General features: G+C 43.9%; 1 protein-coding gene across 5 annotated transcripts in view; it reads left to right on the top strand.

Moving 5' to 3' along the window:
* The window catches only part of LOC146798143 (G protein-coupled receptor 4-like), a 287,428-nt gene extending 265,010 nt beyond the window's left edge, over nucleotides 1-22,418 (top strand). For 4 of the 5 annotated variants that reach the window (XM_085625388.1, XM_085625389.1, XM_085625391.1 and 1 more), the window contains one exon: nucleotides 20,973-22,418. In XM_085625388.1, the coding sequence (XP_085481514.1) occupies nucleotides 21,000-22,052 (1,053 nt within the window). In that variant the 5' untranslated portion in view covers nucleotides 20,973-20,999 and the 3' untranslated portion in view covers nucleotides 22,053-22,418. Of the gene's footprint in view, nucleotides 1-11,562; nucleotides 11,753-20,972 lie in introns of those variants that run through there. The other variant, XM_085625392.1, reaches the window with a different exon arrangement.
* The last annotated feature ends 1,431 nt before the right edge of the window (nucleotides 22,419-23,849 follow it).

Genomic DNA, 23,849 nt, shown 5'->3' with positions numbered 1-23,849 from the left:
CTCACTGAAACCAGATTGGGGCATCCAGAAGCAAACGCCTTCCTCAAATATTCTAAGACTGAAGTTAGAATAGTAGTTCATCCCATCATTTAAATTTATGGAGATTTTACTATATGAAATATTATTTCTATACCTGTCCTCCACTTCGAGGAGTGCAGCAGGAAGACAGAGAGAACACTTAAAGTAAATAAAAGTATATCACTCGCCTGAGAGGGAGCGCGCAAGCTCTACGGCATTGGAGCCTTTGCAAGTTCCCTCTGGGCTGAAATCTCCCCCAGACCCTTTGGGAGGCAGAGGCAGCGTTAAGTCCTGGGAGGAGGAAAAGTCACCCTGTGAGTTGCATCAGAGCAATGTGCATCCCTCCTCCCCACCATAGGCCTTCCAGCATGAGGCTTATCGCACGGATTCCCAACTTGACCCATCATCTAGATTAAAACTCCTCATGTCAGAAAATGGTGCAACACACGTTTGTTACAGGTGAGTTATGTTTTGTTATGTGATGTTATTGTTTTGGTTATGTTATAAGCATAACATATCCTACATAACATGTTATGTTTATGTTATGGTTGTTATGTAACCCAGGAGGGTATGCTGACACTGAGCAGATGAGTCTGGCCACATCTGATGCCTAATGGGACTACTCGAAAAACCAGATTTTCGACTTCTTGCAGAATTCGTGGAGGCGGCTCGTATGTGCAGCAGCAGGTCACTCTGCGCTTTAGGAGTGATGTAGGCAAAGGCTTGACCACCGGATCTTGATTCCCTTATGAAAGGGGTGTGTGCAAGTAGGAGCACGGATGAGGGGAGGGATCCTAAAGGTTTGTGAAAGCAGATACGATTGTTGGGGTTTGCTGGCCAGTGTTATGTAGGACCTTGTAAGTTTGGGTGTGGAGTTTGAATTGTACTCGTTTGTGAATGGGGAGCCAGTGGAGCTCCTCGAGGTGCGGTGTTACGTGAGTGCGATGTGGGAGGTTGAGAGTGATTCTGGTCGCAGAGTTCTGAATGGTCTGCAGCCTCCTGGTGAGTTTTTTTGTTGATCCCTGAATAGAGGGTATTCCCGTAGTCCAGCTTGCTTGTGACCAGGGCATTCATGACAGTTTTCCAGTTCTTAAATGGGAGCCATTTGAAAATCTTCCTCTGCATTTTCATGGCAGAAAACTTGTATCAGTGACTGCATTGACCTGGGCGGTCATGTTGAGTTTGTTGTTGATGATGATCCCGGAGTTCGTGGTGTAGGTGTGTTTCGGTGTGATCTCTCTTAGCCACCAGTTGGCGTCCCACAGTGCTGTGCTCTTCCTGAAGATCATGATTTCGTTCCGAACGGTGTTCAGTTGTAGACAGATGGTCTTCATCCAGTGGGCGATTTCAGTCAAGCTGGTATTGAACTTAATCCCAGATATTGTGCATCTAGTCCGTAAGGGAGAGAATGAGTTGCGTGTTATTGGTGTAGCATAGGGCAGTATTATCGTGAGAGCAAATCATGGTGGCTAGAGGATTATGTATGTGTTGAAGAAAGATGGACTCTGGGAGGATCCTTATGAAACTTTGCAGATAAGGTCTCTGGTATCCAAGGTGTACGGTGCCAGGCTGACTGACTGGGTCCTTCCAGCCAGGAAGGAACCGAGCCATCGGAGTGTGTGCCCTTGGATTCCGATGTCATGTAGGTGTTTGATAAAGATGGGGGGAGATACTGTGTCAGATGCAGCGGATGGGTCCAGGGAGAACAAGGCCACTCTGTATTCTTCGTCTAGAGCAGGGGTCTTCAAACTGTGGGGCGCGACCCCCAGGGGGGCCGTGGAGTGATGCAAAGGGGGTCGCGCCTTCCCAGTCACACTTCTGCCCAGGCCCAAGGGCTTCAGCCCCCCCCCCCCCCCCCCCCCCCCACTTCCCCGTCCTGTGTCTCAGCCCGGGCTGCTGCAGTGAAACTTGAGCTGCTGGGGGCTCAGCTGGGCAGTGTCCCCGTGTTTTTTCACAGGTCTTTAAAGACCATTTGCATTTTAACATGCCTTTGTAAACTGGTTACAGAGGCTTAGGTTTTTTTGCTGGTTCCAGTACCCCCTGGGTCCCCACTGTGCCTATTCCTTACATTTGGATTTTACATTCACTGCCGTAGTGTGAGAATGCATTTCATGGAAAGGAATACAAAGTTGGCTTCCTGGGGGCGCCGTGTGTGAAAGTTTATTGTGCTTTTGAAGCACCTGCTGCAGCGTTTCTTTCCCGGCAATTACCAGGCCTCACATAAATGTCAAGATAACTTGTGTGATTAATTATCTTCCTGGAGAGAGATCAGAATTTTGTATAGTTGAGGTTTTGACTTAGGTGAAGTTAGTGCAGAGGGTTAATATGCCTGCTGCAAAGAACGTGTACCAAGTAGATTACAGAGTGTGTATGATGTGAAGAGATCAGCAGGTTACTGCTTTCAAAAGAGACATCCTTTTGTTACTTGCAATTTATAACTTAAAGTCCTAATATAGAATAGTGAGCTATTAACTTTCATCCTAGAACAGCATGCACACTACAAAGAATACATTATTAGCCCATTGATTAATGTTGCAAAAAGGGTTAATTTGGCTAGAAATCAATTCTTATTATTAAAGGAAACTCCCAACTATGCTGTTTCTTTTTCGACTCTGAGTTTGTGCTTCTCCACACCAAGCACTCTTGAACTATACTGCCTACCAGTATGGATGACATGTGACTCCTATACTTTTAGTCCTTTGGCTTATGTAACATTTCCTATACACTGATTTACACACTTATGATTGATTGTCTCTGTGTAATGTGTGTGTGTGATGCAAAGTGCTCGGACACCCTACACTGGTATGAGTGGCACTATATAACTAATTCAATGCATCTGAGAGTGTGGGGTTATGGAGACTTGGTCACTGTTAAAGGGTGCTAGTGAGAGAATCCGTGGTGGGGGTGGTCATTGGGGGGGCACCAACAAACATTGTCGCACAGGGCACCACCAGCACCACCAGCACTAAAGCCGGCCCTGGGAAGTATGCACAGATAAGCGCTGAAAATACCGCTTTAGGTGACTGCTTTTTTTTGTACCGACTGGGCCATCAAAATAATCTGCTGGTAACCCTAACCATAGGACTGGAAGTTTGTTGCAGGATCAGCACATTATTTATTTCCTTCACCCTCGATCCCCGATTAATGCCGCAATCGTTTAACTTAGATCTTAAAGTCTACGCCCCCGTCAATAACATGCTGAGTTACTTCATGGGTCTGGGAATGCACCCTGCATTCAGACAACTCATTCCTCATTCTCGCCCTTTATTGTCACGCTCACCTTGCACTCACAGTGATCACAATGCACTCACACTGATCACCATGCACTTGCACTATTCACCCGCTCACCTTGCACTCAAAATGCACTTGTCCTGCTCACACTATACCTCAACCTGCAGTCACACGAGTACACTACTCATCCTGCACTCATGTGACACTTCACTCACCTGTCCCCCTCACTACTCAATATGCAACTCACTCAAACAAGCCCATCAGTAATCATACATTCATTCATCCCATTCTGAACTTGCATCCGCACCCAAAATGAGAGAGGACAGTAAGGGAGTGAGAGAATTTGATTGAAGAGGTCAGGGATGAGGAGAAATGTGAATTGCCGAAGAGAAGTGTGGACACGCAAGAAGTGAGTGTGATCCAAAGGTGAGGGCTTCTGTTAGAACAAAGGGGAGATGTGAAAGAGGAATGGGGGGACTGGAGAGGTGTAAGATACAAATAGACAAAAATTTGAATGAAGAGACGAGGTGAATGAGAAGTGCTGAGGGGCACGGGAGGTGACAGGGCCAGAGAGGCCATGAGATAAATGTGAGAGACTGTTAGAGATGAGGGCAGTGAAAGGACAAAATGGAAAGAGGTGATTAAAGGTGAAGTGAGAGGTTGAATGGGGAGAGTTCTGAAGTTGTAAAAAGGGGTGAAAGAAAATGAACTGCAAAGTGAGAGAGGGATCCGGGGTTAGGAGAGGAGAGAGGGATGGAAGGGAGGGGGTGAGAGGAAAGCTGCATGGGTAAACGGCTTAACTCTACACAAAACCGCCAGGGTTTTAAGTGACCCCTGCTTCTTCCGGTCAGGGCCAGGTGAGCTTCTAATGTGGCAGCACGTATTGCTGCAGAGTGGAAGGCCCTTCACAAAGGTTGACTTGAAATCTTTCTGATGATAATTGCTGTATTTTGGTTATAAATGGGTACTGATTGGGTGAAATCTTTCCTCAGCGTTACTGTGTGCAACAAATATCAAAATAATGAAGCAATGCTATCCCAAAATACGCGGCATCACATAACCTCATTTACATTTTCATCCCACGCAATTTAGTCAACAGGTTTAGACGTTTTTGTCAGGAGGGGGTCCTTACGCCTCAAAATGTTGACAGGGGGGTCTCGGCATCCAAAAGTTTGAAGACCTCTGGTCTAGAGTCATGTGAATGTCATTATATCAAGGAATTGGTGGTCATTTAGGTATTCAGGAGGTGTCTGTTGATTATTTTCTCTAAGATCTTGGTCCAGAATGGTAGAAGGGGTATAGGCCTGTAGTTGAGACTTGGTGTGTAGAGAATTTATTCGTAGGAAAGGATTATTTTTCGTTGGAGGGTGGAGCAATCCCCTCTAGGAGAGGACATGCAAGGGGCGGAGTGGCTTGTTTACTGTCTACCCAGATCAAATGGAATTTTTCCCACTATATAGATTCTAGTAAACTTTTCCAGGCAGTAACGTTGTTTAATTTCGCCAATACTGAAATCTGTAAACCAATCGTTTTGATAAACACCTATATCCCCCCAGATGCTTGTTACAATGTAGTTTAAAAAAAGTTTTTCTCCTTTATAAAGAAATTATCTGATAAAAAACCTCTTCCCCATATAATTTTGCTAGGGGATTTTAATTGTAAAATCTCTAACTTCAGTCTAGAGCTATTTAGAAATAAGCACAAAGAGGAAGCCTTGCAGATTCCTCAAGCCCTTTTTCCAGGAAACATCAAAACAAACAAGAGAGGGAAATTGCTCCTTGAAGAACTGACAGTAGTTGATGGAATCATAGTAAATGGTATGCTTCCTTCAGATACTCCGGCGCATTTCACCCACAAATCAAATCATAGTGAATCTATTTTAGATTACGTGATGGTGGAAAGCACCTCTTTTTCCCTTCTGAAGGATCTTACGGCCTCCTATACATTATATAGTGATCATAAAGTAATAACTGTTACTGTAAATTTAAATCCGCCCTTGACGGATCGTTGGTCTTTAAACAGCAAACTTGTCAGTTTTGGAGATAAATCAGGGAGATGCTATTGGAATATTAGGGCAATTAGGGGCTTGGAAAGCATTCTAGAGGTTGCAGTAAAAAACTTGGGTAACTGGAAAGGACTTGAAACAATATGTTTCGCAGATTTCATGAATGTGGTGATCTCCATTGCAAAAAAATCGAATCTAAAAGGAAAAACCAAAGTAGTCCCTAGTTCTGTTCGTTTACTTAATACTGAAATAAACAGATTAGTAAGGGAACAGTATTTGAGTTATTCTCCCGAAAGATATCATAGAATAGTTTTACTAAGGAGAAGGAGGTCCAGGGTGAAGGTCAAATTGAAAAAAGAGAGGGAAGACAACTTATGGATTAAATTGCGGGAGGCTGCATCCAAAGGTCGAGTAAGATTATTCTGGTCGCTCATCGGGGAGGGATGTGGAGTAAGATCTAGACCACTTCCAGTTCCCATCGAAGAGCAAATTTGGGTTAACTATATTGAGAACCTATATTCAAGTAATGGAACAGTGGTTGGGACTAGTAGAACAATTGAGGACAGTTCTTTAAATAGCCCCCCTTCTGAAAAGGACATTGAAATTGCTATTAAGGGCTTGCGTTCCTCTGGGGCTATGGGTCCGGATGAGCTTCCCATTTCGGTCCGAAAACAGGATAGTGAACGGTGGAGCAAAATTCTTTTTCCGGTGTTTAACTTTTGTTTTTCAAGTAAAACCGTTCTCCCTTCTTGGAAGGGGAGTATATTAGTACCCCTTTTCAAGAAGGGTGACCGGGATGCTCCACAAAATTATCGACAAATTGCCTTCTTGGACGCTATAGGTAAGGTCTTCGCAAAATGCCTTTTGAAGTTAATTAATGATTGGGTGGTCAAGGGCGAATTATTACCCCTCGAGCAGACTGGGTTCAGGCAAAGGCATGGTACCCTAGATAACTTAACGGCATTACAAGTTATATCAGAAAAATACATCAAAGTCCGAGAAGGGAAAGTCTATGCAGCCTTCATAGACTTCTCCACAGCATTTGACAAAGTAGATCGTCCTTTGCTGTGGAGGAAATTATCGGACCTGGGCATGCCATCCACGATCCTGGAGCTGGTTCGGGCTCTTCACTCTGATACCTGGTGTAGAGTTTTATTGGGAGGGGAAAGAGGTCTTTCTCAAGTTATTTCTTCAGTTAATGGACTAAAACAAGGTTGTTTATTGGCCCCTTTATTATTTCCCCTATATATATCTGACCTCCCCCATGCCCTGTCCTTAAGCGATGGTATTGCCCCTGTATTAGGGGACAAGCCGATTGTCTGTTATACGCAGACGATATATTAATATTGGACCTAACTCCAAGAGGATTAAACAGTCGTCTACAGGCACTACATGATTACGCAGAGACACACTATCTGAGGATAAATGTGTCGTAAAGTAATGTGTATGACGGGAATGAAAAAGCTGAAATATGGGAGCTTTACTTGGTCTGTAGGTGGACAGAAGTTGGAAGTTGTAAAATCTTATGTCTTCCTAGGAAAAACAATATCTGGTAATTTAAGTGATAAGGCCCATATAGCAAATAATACCCGGAAGGCATTGGCACAATGTAAAAGTTTAAGTTCTCTTTATAGATCTACTGGCAGAAGACATTTTGCCCTTCTGCTAGAGGTCTTCCGTGCCAAAATCCCAGCTTCCCTACTGTATGGCATTGAATTACTTGAATTGGGCAAATGGGGTTTTTTGAACGTTACGGAGGGCAAGATCTTGCGGTATTTAACTACGGTTAATACCGCTTGTACCGTGGCCGCTCTTAGGTTGGAATTTGGCCTGCGTAGCAGTTGGGTCCAGAGCCTCGCTGGGCTAGTGCGATGGGTCTTTAATATTGTAAAGGGAGAACCCGGTACTCTAAGATAACTTATTCAAAAAGAACTACTGGGATCCCTAAAAGAGCACTCCCTAATTGTAAAGAATTTCAGAATTGCAGTTGATCTTTTACAATTGGATGAATCGGCACTTTTTACACTATCTGCATATCAGCTGAAGTCCACCTTGAAACTAGCTACATGGAAATTAAGTTTTGGGATGGATAGGGAAGCCCTCATCTTAAAGAAAGGTGTTTCCCCGGCCATTGATTCCTGCCTAATAAGGAAAATACAACCCTATATTACCTGGAACCTTCCTCATGGTGTACGCCGCTTTTTGTTTCTATTGAGGCTGGATCGTCTTCCTTTGAATAATTTATTGTCTAGATGGTATGGTTCTTCAGTAACGTGTAATCTTTGTAATAATGCTTCTCAGGATATCACTCATGTACTCTTTGTCTGCCCAGCTCTGCTTTTACATCGGCGTAAGTGGTTGAGACCAATTTGTCTAAAATTAAATATTTTGTCTGCCACCACATTCTTAGACGCCATTTATAATCCCCCTAATGAAATGTTTTGTTATAAAATCTTTAACTTTTTTAAAAGCTTTCTAGATATATACTAGAGGTTCTCAAAATGTTCTTTTTCTGTTGTTTTTATTTTGATTTTAAATGCATGAAAATGTTTTTTCCATGTGTTATCCTTTTATGTGGATCTCATTTGAGTTCCAAAATCATAAATTAAAATAAAATTAAAATTAATGGCCTGTAGTTGGCAAGCATTTATGAGTCTGCAGAGGGTTTCCACATCAAAGGGAGTACAGTTACTTGTTTCCATGCATCTGGGTAAGTCACGGAAGAGGTGGAGGCATTTAGAATGGGTGTGAGCATGGCGCTGATGGGTTGCAGACCTCTGACGTAGGCGTGGTGGGGGTAGGGGACCAGATGGGGCCCCTGAGATGGTGGACGTTATGGTGGCGGCAGCTTCTTTTGGGGTGATGACAGTCCATGTTGTTACCATTGCTTCTTGGATAGGGTCGGGTGTTTGGTAAAATCTGTTTATTCCAGTTGTGGGTTGAAGTTGCTGCAAATGGTATTGATTTTGTTGCTGATTAATTGAGAAAGATTGTTGCAGAGGTCTTGGGGGCGTCACCTTTGAGGTGAAATCTTTCACAATGCCCAAACAGATTACTTGTGGTCAGCTGTTAAAACATTAACATCAAAACAAATACCCTTTGTTCCCTTAACATGAAGTCTTTAATGATTCCAAAAGCCGAAGACCTTGTTCTAGCTGCCCATGTAAGTTTTTGGCCCGTTTGGCCATGGCTCACCTCTGACCAAAAGGCAGCTTATAGATCAGTCTGAATTGAGGCCGAGAGGCAGAATTTGTAATTAAGTCGATAGCAAGGAAATAGTGATTCCCACCCATATACTAAGACTGACCATGTCTGTTTTTTACCCTGCCTAGTAGCCCCCGATGTAACCAATTGGAAATCTGATTTTTCTGAATGAAACATGTATGTGCACGCAAATTGATAAATTCCTATGCACATAGAAATGTTGGATCTTGCTGTTCTTCAGGGATAAATGTAAAGTTCATAGTACAGAACAACCTCCTGGGACCTGTGAAACATGCACAGCTCATTAACTGAAAAAGCAGAATCTGGTAAGTGTATCACCAAATAGATGCCCTGTGGCCCAACAAAGCCACTAGTTTCGCCAACCTCCTGGCTGAAGTGACTGTCACTATAAATGCCACCTTCTTGCAATGCTTAGTTTGTGCCTGTGCTTGCTGGTGCTCAGCACTGGCACCTGTTTTGGAACACCACCACAATTTGACATTTTACCATATGATGGTGCTGTCGGTCTATATTTAAATTTTAAAAAAAGCATTTGAGCAAAGGGTTTAACACTTCAATACACCAGTTAAAAAAAATAGTAATGTAGAGGTGCTTAGGCCATTCTTACAGGTTTGGATCTCCTAGTGTAGTCCAAATTGTCATGTTTGTAGGACTGTAATAAAGAGGTGCCATTGGTCCTGGTGTTTGGCAGCACTGGCAGAAATCGTACGTGATGCAAACTGCACTGGCCGTCCTAGAAACAGCTTGGGACCTGACACTTTTTATTTACAAATTAAGCACTCCTAGTTACTTGATAAATGATTTTTAGGTCCATTAGCTCCATAGGTTAAAAGGGATTACCTGGCTCTGCTTCTAGAGCCAATGAAAGCACATGAGACCTGTGCGCTGGTTACAATATGGCAAAGCTAATTAATCATCCAGCCACCGGATCGTCACCATTGTGCCATGACCCAGAAGGCTCCCATACTCCATTTATTGCTGTCCATTGCAGTGCAACCAAAGTTGCTGTGCTATGTTGCATGAGAGGGAGAGAGCAGAACCGCGCCATATCATGCTTCTCTCGCTCTCTGTCCTGGTACACGTAAGGCTGCCTTGTGCGAACGTAGATATCCTTGCACCATTGTGTGTGTGTCTGGGTCTGTGTGTCTGAGTGAATGGTCAATTGTAGGTTTTGTACTGGAAAACATCCTTCCATTGCAAAATAGTATACTTTGACATAGTTCCACACTTGCCGTACAGTGCAGCACAAATCCAAAGTTGGGAAGTTTTGAGAAAATAAATCTCACAAACTTCACACCTGCCTCGAGGAGGTGTAAATTTTTGGCACAAATCCCTGTCTATTATAGCTAGTGATTTGTGTCAAAACCCATGGGTAGTCGCATGGGAATGCCTATGGAACATCCCGTTGACGTAGCGTAGCAGATAACGCTATTTTAGGCTCATTTTCAATGCAAATCGCGATTTGTGTTGAAAAGTAAATCCCATTACAATACTTTGCACTGGGTTTGCACCCTTGTGTGAACCAAACCTTCGTTGTTGTGGGCACTTAAATAAGGACCAATATCTCTTTACTGAATCCTTACATTGGAGTTCCTTTAATTGCCTTACCAGGCTTTCTCTTTACATTGTGCCTCCTTTGCTTACCACTATCAACCCATTTACTAAACAACCTTATAGTTGCTGGAAGGTTGTTGCCATTGATTGTTTCATATAAATGGCACTGATACCAACCCGTGAGCCTGAGCTATATATATTGATAGATAAATAAAGATGTTTTCCAGCTCTTGCTGCTAAACCTGCATCCAACCAGCTAATATTTTCTGGGTGGATAAAGCCTTGGTATTTACTGGGTATTGTCCATCCCGCAGTGGGCAAATGTTAAAAGTGCCATAGATGTACCCCTTCCAAAGAGAATGCCAGTGCTGCAAAAAGTCGCAAAGACCTTTATCGGGTGATGCAGGTTTGCGTTACTACATTGTCTGTCCCCCAGACCTAAACCAGCTTCGGTTATTCACTGGTAGAAGTATCGGGGAGCACGACAGACAGATTTCATAATTATTCAATGCTACCTCCAGCATGGCTGCCAGCATCTTTTGTAAGGTGGAGGACCAACGACCACAGCATCACTTCTTTGACCATCTGGATCTCTGGACTCATTGCACCGAATTGGTACAAATTGTGACCATGCACCTGCTTACCTACCCGTCATCCCACAAGCCCTTCTCCCCTACCTTGTTCTCCTTCCCATCAGGTGCCCAGCGTAAGCTGAATTGTTACGGTGATCACCTGTAGGGCCATCTGTTACAAAACCACCAATATTTGTTGCTTCTAAATTTGTTTGGTACAACCCAGGAGGAATACTCCATTCTGCCCAGCTGGCTCTGCCCCATGTAACAAACCTGTCAGTTTTGGTGGTCGGGCTTTCGCCATCACTGCGAGTAAAGCTTGATTTTGCTAGCCGCTTTTTTTTTGAGTAAGGAAACCCCTTTTCCAAGTCCTAAGAGATCACTGAAGATACGGCTAACCAACAGATAATTTGATCATACCGGGGCAGGGCACCTAAGAATGTTATTATCTGATTAATTTTAGTTAATGATTTTTCAAGCCATATGATTTCCTCTAGCGACTTGGAGGCAGGAGGGTACACGCACCATGTTGTCCACTGACCTACGGGACTCAGAAAAACCCAGTGCTGCCTCCCCATCCAAACTCTTTTTGAATTCTTGAGCCATCATTGCACTTGCGTTTCAGTCCTTGGTGTGTAACCTTTTGAGAAAGCACTTTGTGGCCAAATAAAGTCCGACTTTAAAACATGCAATAACGTGCAGCACAGAATGCCTTTTGTTTTCAGTGGCAAGTACATCGGATTATTATCCAATGTCTTTGCATGCAATAACAATTTAAAATTAAATATATATTTTTGGGATTATTGTTTAAAAAAAATATACAGTGAGGTGGAAAACTGTTTGAACACTAAAGTTTGTCGAAAGATGATACCTACAGTCCTTTCTAAACAGGAAGCATCTTATCAGGGTTTCCTCTGAGGTTGACACATTTTCCCCCGGCTGGTGTTTCGTGTAGCTGTTCATTTTACCAGAAGTAGCCTTCTCATATGTGCTTCTGCAGACCGTCTTTGAAATATTTGCACGGACATGTTGCCACGAATTCATTCAGTGTTGCACTGACCCCAAAAGAAAGCTTATTCAACTCAGAGACTGGATTTACTTGCGCCTGAAGAAGACCTAGACCTGAATTCGAACCTTTGGACACTTGGTAGGCGGTAAAATGTGGCGTTCTGTTTTCTTTTCTTTGGCTTTATTCTTTCAACTTATTTAATTTCATCAAAGTCCATGTTAACATCCACAGAGCCCACAATCCTAATGCACTGATGAGGTTGTATGAGAGAGCAGAAATTGAGACCAGTATGCCTCGTAACCAGTGTATGGTGTATTCTCCACAGCTCAACATATGTGTATTTATTTATTTATTGAGTTTTTGTTATAGCGCGAACTTGAGCCTCGGTTATCAGAGCGCTTTACAGAGCTAGCACAGCTGTTTTGGGACTGATGAAGTTTGGGGTTGGTAATCATTTCGCGGGAGCCAAGGAAGGCCTCCCAATTTGCTGCTAAAAGATTGAAGTGGAGTTGCAGTGTCAGTCACGTGATATCTGTCATGCCAGGAGTCAAAACAGCCTGAGTGTTTATTCTCACATAGCTTGACCCCATCGCAGCTGAATGTCAAAGCAAGGGAAGAGGTTTCCTATTTTTTCTCATTCATTTAGAATCCAGTGTGTTGTGCTTTTTTCCACTTTAGCGTGTACGGTTTATTTTCTATGTGGCAGGGCCAGAGTTGAGGCAGGTACCACCACTTTTGCAGTATTTTTCACATCTAGTTTTGGCACTGTGGTGTCCGTATTTATCATTACATTTGGTGTATGGTTTCTGGGAACAGAGATTGTCGGCCATCTTGTCAATTGTAGCACGTTTCTCTATAAAGGAAAGTTTGTCAATTTTGAAGGCATTAGACTGAAAAAAAAGCAGCTTCCCACTTTTATCCTACAAATTCATGTAGTTCAACTGTTGTAGGGCTGTCACAAAAGGGCGGGTGGGGGTTCGGGCCTGACGCTCCAGTCACATTCCTTCCCCGCTGTCCTTCAGCAATATTTATTATAGATTTTTAATTGCGAGCAAGCCGCTTCATTAATAATGGGGAGCCGTGTGTGGTCAGACCACTAGATGGTGACAGAGGCCATGTTTTTTTCTTAAATATCAAAGGGTGCTGTTTATCGCATCTGAATTGAGATCTGATGTATGCCAGCACAGAGTTTTCATCCAACTATAAGTAAGAAGGAATTTAGGACAGTAGGGAAAGAAATATCATGCGACCAGGATAGGCAATATTTTGAAGGGAAAATATCTGTATGTTTTCTGATGAAATCTTCGCAAAACGGTCAACAGTTCCCATGTATGGATATTCTTCCCATTCGTTGGTTAAGGAGATAATTATTAAAAATAAGAATTGGGATTAATCCATGTTATGATAATGATGGGATTAAGAGGGCCATGATTGACCACGAACGGAAGTGTACCTATAATCTAGGCACAAAATGTGATATTTTGCACATTTTATTAGATTGTCTAACTGTTCTTGATGCATGAAAACTGTGGCTATGATCAATCTTCCTAAAATATGAGATTAGGAATCGTGCACAGGCAGTAGACTTGTTCATTTATATGCATTCATTAGATGTAGCATGTGCAACAGGGAAATTCATGCTTGAAGTTAAAGTTGTTAAAAATGTGTATTGGGATGTGTTATAACCAGCATTAATCTGATGAAATGTACTCCACTCTTTACTAATGATTCTTGGAATTTAAATAATTGTTATAGAATTTTCTACTTTTAGAAGTTTTTTGATGGATTAGGAGTTTTTTACGGGCATTATATCGTTTTTAACGCGAGCTGGTTTTAAATCAAAGATCGCTATGTTTGTATGTTTATACAGGTTTAAGGACCTAAGGTCTAAATAAACAATCTTTTTGACTGACTGACATCTGGTCAAAATGGAAGCATCGAGGGGACCTGCATTATGTTGTGACACCAGGCCGCGCAGTAACTGTTGACCAGCCTGGCTGGTGCATTGGGCACGCTCCGCCCTGAACACGAGACAAGAGTTTTGGAAAATGCATCATAGAACCCAGAGATTCCATTGAAAAACGAAGGTTAAAAAAGAATGTTGAACAAGTTAGTAATGCAAGTTGATGTACAGATTATTTCCAGAAAAAGTCCCAGATTTGCAACTTTAAGGGGCCGCTGCCAGTAGAAATATGGCGGATTTTTCACAGTGTGGCTCCTACAATCCGCACCGCACTGTCTGCAGCTGGACTGAGAGCACCAGTCCATTCTATGGGAATGTCTTTCCATTGCTTATACGTTGTAGCCCAGCTATGCCATGTGGGCTGTAAATTGTCATCCGGTACCATCATGGGGCAATTTTAGAGAAGAAAACATTCGTAGTCCTGACAGAAAATATGGTCTTTAAGAAATGCATATTGGAATAATAGGATGCTATGACGATATGCCTATGTAAATGTGGTGGAGGTACTTTTCATGGTTATGATCTTGGGAGGGTGTGCCGGTGACACTAAAAGTTACCTCTCTCGCCCTCAATTCGATTTATTTAAGGTGGTCCCCAATAGAATTTTTAGCAGTATTGGCTCTGACAGTATACACTTGAACGTTCTCCCTTATGGATACTTTCAGCCTCACCCCTGGCGGTGCCTTTCCCATAAGATGCTTATTAGAGAAGACACTAATGCCAGTTTGAGCTAATGCACTCAGCACACCATGGCTACTGCAAAGTCTCAGGGACACTGGTCAGTCAGACATGCACACTGAAGCAGTCTCCTACCCGAGCTGCGTTGCCAGGTTGGAGACAGCAAGCACGGGCACCCAGTATCACTGGGAGCGCAAATTGAGGGTGCTCAGGCCAATTCTGGAGCTCCTCTCATGCATGAGAGTAGCTTCAGGATTGGCCGGAGGGGAGTCCGAGAGCCTGTGCCTGCAGTGGAGCCACGAGAGGAGCAGAAGACCTGCGAGGGACAGGTAAGTTATTTTTTTTTCTTAGTTTTTGTCGTCTCCTCCCTCACCCCCCACCCCGCCCCACTCCTCTGACACCAGCCGCTACTGAATATACAGGAGGAAAACCGGAAGGCTTGTGCACTCCCATTGAGTGGCAAGTAGCAGAGAAAAATTCTAAACAAAATATAACTCCCTGACTACAGCGATGGAAAGGTACAGTTCATCCATTGAAAAACAGTAGTAAATCAGAGGGTAGGACAGCCCCACAAACAGAGAGGAAAGCTATTGATTCAGGATCAAGGAACTGAAAGGGACTAGAAAGACATCTAGTCATGAGCTAGGGGAAAAGCCAAAGCTTGCTTACTCTTAGGAATACAGTTATGCAGTGCTGTCTGTGACAAACAATGCTGTCTGTACCAAGACTACAAAAAGGCCCTACTCATTGCAAACACAGTCATGAAACCAGCGCTGGTGTCGCCTGGTGCGACACTCCTCTTTTGAGCCCCCGACCCCGGGGGTTCGTCGGATTCCCTCACTACAGCCCGGTAAAAGTGCACCTTATCTCTCCATAGCCCCTCACACATAAATTTCATTTGTTTTACAGCACTGGTAAAGGCTGGCTTTATCAATACACTTAGCCCTCCCCTTAAAATATAGAACTGTTCTTTGCAGAAGGCACATTAACCCTCTGCACTACTTTTATGACGAGTCAGAACTGCCATCAGACAAAACTCGATCTCTCTACAGCAGAAACAATAATCACAAGAGTTATAACATTTTTATTGCTGCCTGAAAGCTGAATGCACAAGGAACTCTGCAGCAGGTGCTTTTAAATCTTAAGCTATTGCTAAACACAGCACACACCCTTAGATCAGTTCTTCCCCTGCTTGTCAGTGGCCGCACTAGTCTCACCGCCCTAAAGCTGGCCCTGCATTGAACAGTAACAAAACCATTCAGAAGCGCGCTATTGTGTGTTCAGAGGCCAAGAAGCCTCCGAATGCACAATCGCGAACTCATGAACAGCTTTGTGTAGGTCCAGAAACGATGTTTGTCATGTTTGGGGAAGGGCCAGCTTACATCAACAAATGCATGAACTTCTACCAACTGACCAGGCACCTACAATTTGCCTCCCTCTTCCTCTCTTCCTCGCAGACACCCCCCCCCCCCCCCCCGAATCCGCCAAGCCAATAGAGGAGGACGCTCCTTCTCACATCTGGCGGCCAAAGCTTCGAACAACCTTCTCCTGCACCTCAGCTGCCTCATTGCTCCAGCGATTCAGGAGAGAACTCAAGACCTGGCTGTTTGTAGGGAATCTGTCACCTCACCGCAGCTAGCAACCCCAGCACCTTGAGACCCTCACAGGTGATTTTCCGTGCTATATAAAACATAATTGATTGACTGTGGAGGCTAAGAAGGCTTCTGAGTCTGAAGAAAGACCCACTGTTTAGCAGCAAAGACTTGGATAAGAGAGTAGAGTTGTACAGTTTTGTAAGAATAGCGAGGGTCACAGCCTCTACCCTTGGCTTGCCCATTGGTACCCCTGACTGTCCTTGCAACCCGTGGTCCCAGGGCTTGTGAAGGCGGTGTCAGAAATAGACATAGTAAACAAGGCATTTCAAGTTCAGACCTATGCCTTCCTCTAGTCTCTAAGGAGGATATAGACTGCTGTTGAGGGGCTAGTATTGGGTTCAAGAGCTCAAGTTTGTGACTCCTGTATGGGTGATCTCCCACACTCTCAACCTAACTTTCGCCAATGCTTTTCAGATGTCACTTTTTGGATGAAATCTAACCGCCTTCAATTGAATGCTGACAAAACAGAGCTGCTGACAGTGAGGGATTTTCTGTCTACATGCTCTTCCTCGTTGGTGCCTCAAGATTTTTGATCCCCTCCTTTTGCTTCTGTTCGCAATCTTGGCTTCACTTACAACAGTGCCCTCCGCTTTGCTCCTAAAATCTCAGACTTCTGCCAAATGCTTCTTTTACCTTTGGCTCCTCAAGAAAATGGACTACTTTCTACCTTTTTGAGTTCAGAAAAACTGTGGAATAAGCTATTATTCTCCCTTGTTGTGATTATGGCAATGCCTGTACAGTCTGCTTTCAGAATACCTTCTTTCCCAAACCCAGATAGTTCTGACAGGCCACATTTCTACCTCTCAGTATTTAGCTACATTCCACTGCTTCCCAATTGCTCTGTGCACCATGTTCAAAGTCCTCAGGTATTACCTCTGTCCCACTATTTCACTGGCCCTCTTTATCTCCAGATCAAGCTCCTAAAAACCCTCTGCTCCCATAAGGTGGATGTTATCGCACCCGTTACACGAGGCATTTTGATGAATAAGAGACCGCGCATGGGTAACGCTAGATGCTGCTGCAAACCCTCAGCCATGGAAAATGGCTGACCTGACCTGGCCTACACCTGGATACAAAGTCCCTTGGAGCATAAAGCACCCAGCAAGTGGGTGTCAGAAGGGCAAAAGTCAATGTTTATCCAGGCAACTGACAAAATTCAGAAGTGGAGTCCATTTTAATGTGTTCATTGAGGGAGGGCAGCAGAGAGTACATTTGTTTATTTTTTAGTATTACTGCTGTTTTTGCCATTTGATATTTTATCCATTCGAATCAAACCTACATCTAAACGCAATTGTAGTCTTACATTTATGAGGCCAGACATTTTTCAACATTGCTACAAGTTTAGAGATACCCACCTGGAAATGTTTGCCAATTCTAGCATAGGGCATGGGTATCTGGGGGGTGTAGAGTTGTAGGGGCAATCCAGGCGGAAGAGAACAGATTCTACAGTCGGCTGCTAGGAGTTCCCCCCCTTTGACACCACATTTCTCCCTGCACCAGGAGCTAGGTAAGGAGTATATGCAAGACATTATTAATGCTGCCCCCCCTGGTCCTTTAGTGCTCACTCTGGGCAAACGAGGAAGCTGAGCTTAACCGGGCAGTCATTGGAGATTGTTTTCCTTGCGCCCATGGCTTGACTATTCCATGGCTAAACTTTATTAAAGACTCCTTTTTAGCCCTTGGTTGTGTACATTTGTTAGAGCACCCAAGCCCATTATGAACAGGTCTTGCATTCTTTTGAGAGTTACAGCTATTGGTGCTGTAATGATATATATATTTTTTTACTTATGTAAGACAGAGTGCGTGGGTGCAAAAGTGATAAAAAGCGAGAGATGGTATCTAAAGGAACACTAGTTCATTTGTTATATTAGTGAGAGGTAGAGTGAAGAAAGAAAATGTGAGAGAGTGAAAGAGTTAGAGAAAGGTAGAGTTAGAGAGAGAGTGTTTAGAGGTAGGTTGTTAAAGTTGGAGAGCGAATTGTGCGCTACAGTGAAGCGAGGGAAATGGATCGTGTGGTTGTGGGCAAATCACCTAATCTCCCTGTGCACATGACCTTGCGTAATGTAACTGGTCCTTATTTTTTCTATGACTGCACGGCAGGTGGAGATGATGATTGTCAGCCCGTTATGTAGCGCTTGTGCAGCATGCATGCAGACACCGACTCCCCAATGACTATCACACATAATGTTTATGATGTATATATTGAAATAGCCTGTTGTAAAGTACCTTTACACCACATGTCTGTCTGAGAGGAACGAAATAGGTCTGCTGGTTCAGCTGAGAGTTAAACATTAAAATTCTTATCACTGCTGACTTTAAAAAGGGACACATTTAATTATTTTGGTTTGGCTTTAGGCTGCATCTCTCGGGGTCACTTTTGTGGCAGAATTACTTGTGTGAGTAGCCTGCAACTAAACTTACAGCCTCCCCCCAACTCCAGTCCTCTTCCCCTGCCTCTCCTCCTCCCACCCCATGGAACCCCTGGCCCGGTAATTAATGGCTGGAGGGACAGCCTTGCAGAAGAATTTAAGCACAGGCTGGGGCAGCTGCGCACAGGCTGCAGAGAGGGAAAAGGCAAAGAGGAAAAAACAAGAGTTAAAAATGCAATAGGTCTCACCTTTGATTAAGTTAAAGCCATTTGCTTTGCTAATGGTATTGTATAGCAATTGGCAAAGCAAATGGCATTAACTTAAACGCGAAACCTTTTGCATTTTCAATGCTTGTTAGGTCAGTATCGGGCAAAACAAGCGCACCACGGGCGCGTTGTGCAGAGATGTCACGTGTAATCCCACGGCGCGCGTGCACATCTTTTGTCCGTCCGCGTGCACGCTTTGGAATCCGCATTGATTCCAAAAGGCTCTCGCATGGCGAGAGAAGCGCATGCACGCTGCTAACGCCAGGCGAGACCTAAAAACACCAAAGGCGAACTGAGGAAAGATGGAGCTTTCCCCCGACTGACGGCCAGTTATTCCACGCATTGCAAGGCTGCTTAGCCAATGCAGTGACCACCATAGGGAGGTGAGCTCGCCACTGAGCCCCTTTCCAAACTTACTTCCTGGAGAGCAGCGCAATAATTCCTGGGACAAGGGGAAAAGACAATTATTTGTATTTCTGAACTTCATGGGGGCCGTAGGCATGGAGCCGGTCGCTTTGATAGCGTTACTTGTAACAACATTAACAAGACAGACAATGAAACACTTCTTTATCCAAGTAAAGAGCGCACATGCACACACCATGTTAGACGCTATACGGTTGGGCCCACGTCACAAAAGATCACGCACAATCAGTGCACAAGAAATCACATATAAACACGGGCACCACGCTCAAACATGAAGCACAGTGTCTGTGTATATCAAAGTTCAGCACGGGCGGCCCGTGAAGTGAAGTGGGCGCTGTTATGATTAAATAAAGGGCAGCACACAGTTTGAGAAAGAAGCACCCAGTGTAACACACAGAAAAAAAGTAGTAGTCCCCAAAATAGTATAGAAACACTCGCAGTGTATGGAAACTGTAGTTGGGCGGTGCTGCTGGACGGTAAACAGAAATGATGTATAAGAAGCACCTACCAACGAGGAGCCAGCAAGCAAGAGGGACGCAGGAGTGAACCAGTCCCAAGCAGCAGGCAGGATTACACTTTGTGTAGTCATTACTCCAGGTCTTCCAGACAGCACATGCACGCTGATTAGGCTTGACCTAAAAGGGTAAATACTGGATCTAGGATAGCTTCGGTAAGCATAGACAGGCCACTAAGGAGTTAGTGGAAGTGGCCAAACCTCTGGTTAGAGATTATACAAATGTGTATGAGAGAACATTACTAGCTAGATTTAGGCTAGCTTCCATATGATGGCTGTTATGTTTTTGATTGGGGCAATATTCCTCTGCTGGCATCGGCATCTGCCCATGTGACGAGCAATCAAGTCAATCTTTATTGCATTTTGTTTTCTTTTGTGGTTATTATTTGTCATTCACAAGGAGATTTTTATTACCGCTGTTGCGTAGGCATAAATTCTCTAACTGCAAGGCCGCCTTATTCTTTTTACAGCAACTTAATGATTATGACACATGTTACTTAGTTACTTGTTTTTTGAAGAGCATTTCAACACAAAGGAGGAGCTTGCTGTTTTGAATTAAGGAGTTGATTATGATGGCGGGCGGATCGCCACCGCCTGGCCGGTGGTGGCGATGCGCCCGCCATCACAACCACATTTACCCCAGCCATATTACCATGGCGGGGGGCTACCGCAGCGGACGGAAAGTCCGTACGCCGCTTTTCTGCTGGTTGTCAATCGTTGCGATTGCCGGCCGGGCGGAGCTGGGGCATAATATGGTGGCGGTGCCTACGGTACCTATGGTACCCCCTCTTCATTGCCATGCACAATGTGGCAGGCACCACGAGGTGCTTGCCACGTTGTGCATGGCAATGCGCAACATGCCTATTTGGCATTGTGGCGGGTGCTGCTTACAGCAGCACCTGCCGCACCGTCAAAGATGGGGAATGCGACTGCCACGTGACGGTCGCATCCTAATCGGCGGAGCGGGACCGCCGCACCGCTGGCGGCCGGTCCCAGCACCGCTAGGGTGGCAGGCGGACTAAAGTCCGCCCACCATCCTAATGGGGCCCATAGTGTTTATATAAATAATTGCACTTTGAGCTGCTGGTCTTCTACTATGATGATGAATTTTGATTTATGTATCATTAAATTCCCCAGAGTTGATGTTGTTCAATGAAATTTGGAAAGGTGGCTAATGCTAATATAAATATATCGGTAGTGAGCCCCTTTGTATTGTATGCTATGTACTTATTATGCTGATGAATTAATATCCACACTCTTAAGTGGAAGTTTTTATTAAACGTACTGTAGAAATTTTAATCCTTCTGTCTTTTTTTGTATGTTTTTACTCGTGTATCTTTTATGATCTGCTGTTGGAAAATCAAATAAAGATTAAAGAAAGAAAGAAAGATTTGTTTGTTTCTCGCTGATGGCCTCTGTGCATTTTGTGCCATAATTTTCAGACTCAAGTTTGCCTGTTGTGCTAAATCCCATGTGTTTTTGCTTTGCAGGTCTCTGAATAACTGTTCGACATACTTATGGGGTGTGCGGACATTTCGTGTTCCTACCCAGATGCATATGAAACCACCCTCTTTCCCATTATATACAGCTTGGTCTTCATCGTTGGCCTCATTGGGAACCTGACAGCGATTGGGGTCATTTTCCAGCAGATCAAGCGGAAGAATGTCGTGAGTGTTTACCTGGCGAACCTCTGTGCCTCAGACCTCATGTATATTTTTACCCTCCCCACTTGGATCGCTTACACTGCCATTGAGGACTGGAAGTTCGGCGATCTCCTCTGCAAGATCGTGGGCTTCTTCTTCAATGCCAACCTCTACACCACCATCACTTTCCTCAGCTGCATTGCCATGGATCGCTTCTTGGCCACAGCATTCCCCTTTCAATCCAGAGTGGTGCGGAGCATGAAAGCTGCCATGATCGTATGTCTTATTGTCTGGCTTGTCATACTTGGGACTCACGCTGTGTTCCTTGGCCGGGAAGAACTCTTTAACTCAAGCCAGAATGTCAAGCTGTGCTATGAAAAGTATCCAATGGAAAGGTGGGTTGCTCATGTCAACTACTTCCGGATCTTTGTGGTGTTCTTGATTCCTCTGGTCCTTCTTGTCTTCTCTTACTGCTCCATCATACGGGTGATCCATTACAGTCCAAGTCAGAAACCTGAACAAAAAAGGAAACTCACTGGTCTTCTTCTGACAATGACCATCATATTTGTGGTCAGCTACCTTCCTTACCACGTGGTGCTCTTCATCCGCTCTTACATCAGCGACCAGGACATGTGCACCTGCCAAATGGAGAGGAGCATCCGTCCTGGTTACCGCATCTCTTTTGCTCTGACCAGCCTCAGCAGCGCTCTCGATCCATTCATTAACATCTTTGTCAGCGAAAATATCAAGCAAGACATTCTGAAAGAGATGAGGTCTATCTGGCTCTGGTGCCGAACACTTGGTGGTCGAACCAGATGGAAAAGGCAGGATCACAGGACCATTGGGGGGGACACATCAACAAAACTCTTGGACAAGATGGATATTTCTCAGCAGGCAGAAGGAAAAAAAGATGAGACAGTGCTGTGAAAAGTGGATTTACCCAAATAATCTTAAAGTAGGCGTGTGTTTTGTCATCTTTGGTCTTTTAAAGTGCAGTACAGTGGTCTTGTGAAAACTTCACGTAGTATTGAGAAATTATGCTTTAAAGTTTCTTTCTTAAGTGATGCATTGTGTGATATTGGGCAAACATTTCATCTCCCAGTTTTTCAATTCTAAGTTGGGAGTGCTTTGACTCAGCTGTTGATCACCGTCTCTCAACTAATGTGTGAAATTGTTCCCTTTTCAAATATGTACACTCAAGGGCGAACTTACGCAAAGCATTCCACCAATGTGGCTGGTTATTTGTACATGAACAGCGGTAAATAGAAAATAAAAACATGTATTTTTTTATTATTTGAAACAAAAAGCACGACTTTAACTTTTGAAGCAGAGAGGTAAACTCTGGCCGGTCCGTTTTATAAACAGTATTGTTGTTTTTAGTAATTTTTCTCCATTTTGCAAGCGTCTGATTTTGACATCACATTTGACTGCGTTCCTGGGTGAAGAAAAAGGCTGTTCTGTCAAATTTACTCTTCAGCCTAAAAGAATTAGGATTATTAGCTAGGGTCAATTGTTGGGTGATAACCACGCAGTATAAAGGCGAGTGTAAGCAAGGTGGAATATTCGAGCCTGAATGATCAGGGAACCATAATTTTGAGACAATCTAAAGCTTAGACTTAGTGTTTTCTTATTTTACTGTGTGTTCTGTGAGTTTATATCCACATGACAAAAGTTGGTTCTGGCTTTTCCTCTTAATAAGCGCCCTGGTGGTTAAATTCCTGACCCTGTAGTCCTCATTGCAGACTAAGAGCCGGATTTTTATGTTGGCGGACAGAATAATCCCAGTTGGCCTGGCGGAGGACTTTACATCCGCCAGGCGGACACGACTCCGCACGCTAAATGTATAAATGACCTCCGAACTACCTGTCATTTATGAAGCATTGGCAGGAGCCGCTGCCACAGTGGTTCCTGGCAGTGCATTTTCCTCTTAGGTGCATTGCTTCATCAGTGGAATTTCTTTTTGAAAATAAAATGCTCCCTTCTTCCATGATGAGGGGAGCATTTAGCAGTTATCACAGCTCATCAGCGCTAGGGTTTTCCTCTCGGCGACAGGCAGTGGAAACTGGCCTGTAATTTCACCGATCTAAATTAGGTTTGCAGATTGACAAGTCAGCCTCGATAGCCCTTACTGTGCCGGGCCATCGAAGGGGTTTAATCATGGCGGAGACGTGATTAATCCTACTGTCTGCCCGCATATAAATTTGGCAGGCAGGTGGCATTCTTGGCAGTAAGGATACTCCTTCATGATAGAGTATCCTTAGTGCCAAGTATTACATCTGGCCCCATGTTTGACATGGCTGGTCTTAACCGTGTAATTCCGTATTTGGCAGTATTTCATCCTCACTGCATAATTCAGAGCTTGGCATTTCCAGGCTGAGTGCAAGAGTGGTAATTTTCTCAGCAGAAAGCTCAGGTCTGTCCAAGCATGAATACAGTTAAATTAATAAACATAATATTTATGGGGTGTTTATTTGATAACAGACGTTTTAGAAACAAAATAGTAGTTTCCCCTTAAACATAGGCTATATTAAAAAACACGAAATTTGGCAACATTCATAAGTTATGATGCTTTGCAAGGCTATCTAAAGTCTTTGGTAGAATAAATGTAGCAAACATATCCGTGAAAAGCATTGGTGCAGAAAGGGGTGTGCCCATAAATGGCAATTTGTCATATTTTGTAGATATGTATGTCGTTATACATGTATATCATCGGCCAGCTAAGAA

The sequence above is a fragment of the Triturus cristatus genome, chromosome 9 (genome assembly GCF_964204655.1).
Source record: "Triturus cristatus chromosome 9, aTriCri1.1, whole genome shotgun sequence".
Classification (NCBI taxonomy): Eukaryota; Metazoa; Chordata; class Amphibia; order Caudata; family Salamandridae; genus Triturus; species Triturus cristatus.
Note: the sequence above shows the minus strand (reverse complement) of the source record. Positions and strands in the feature narration are given on the sequence as shown.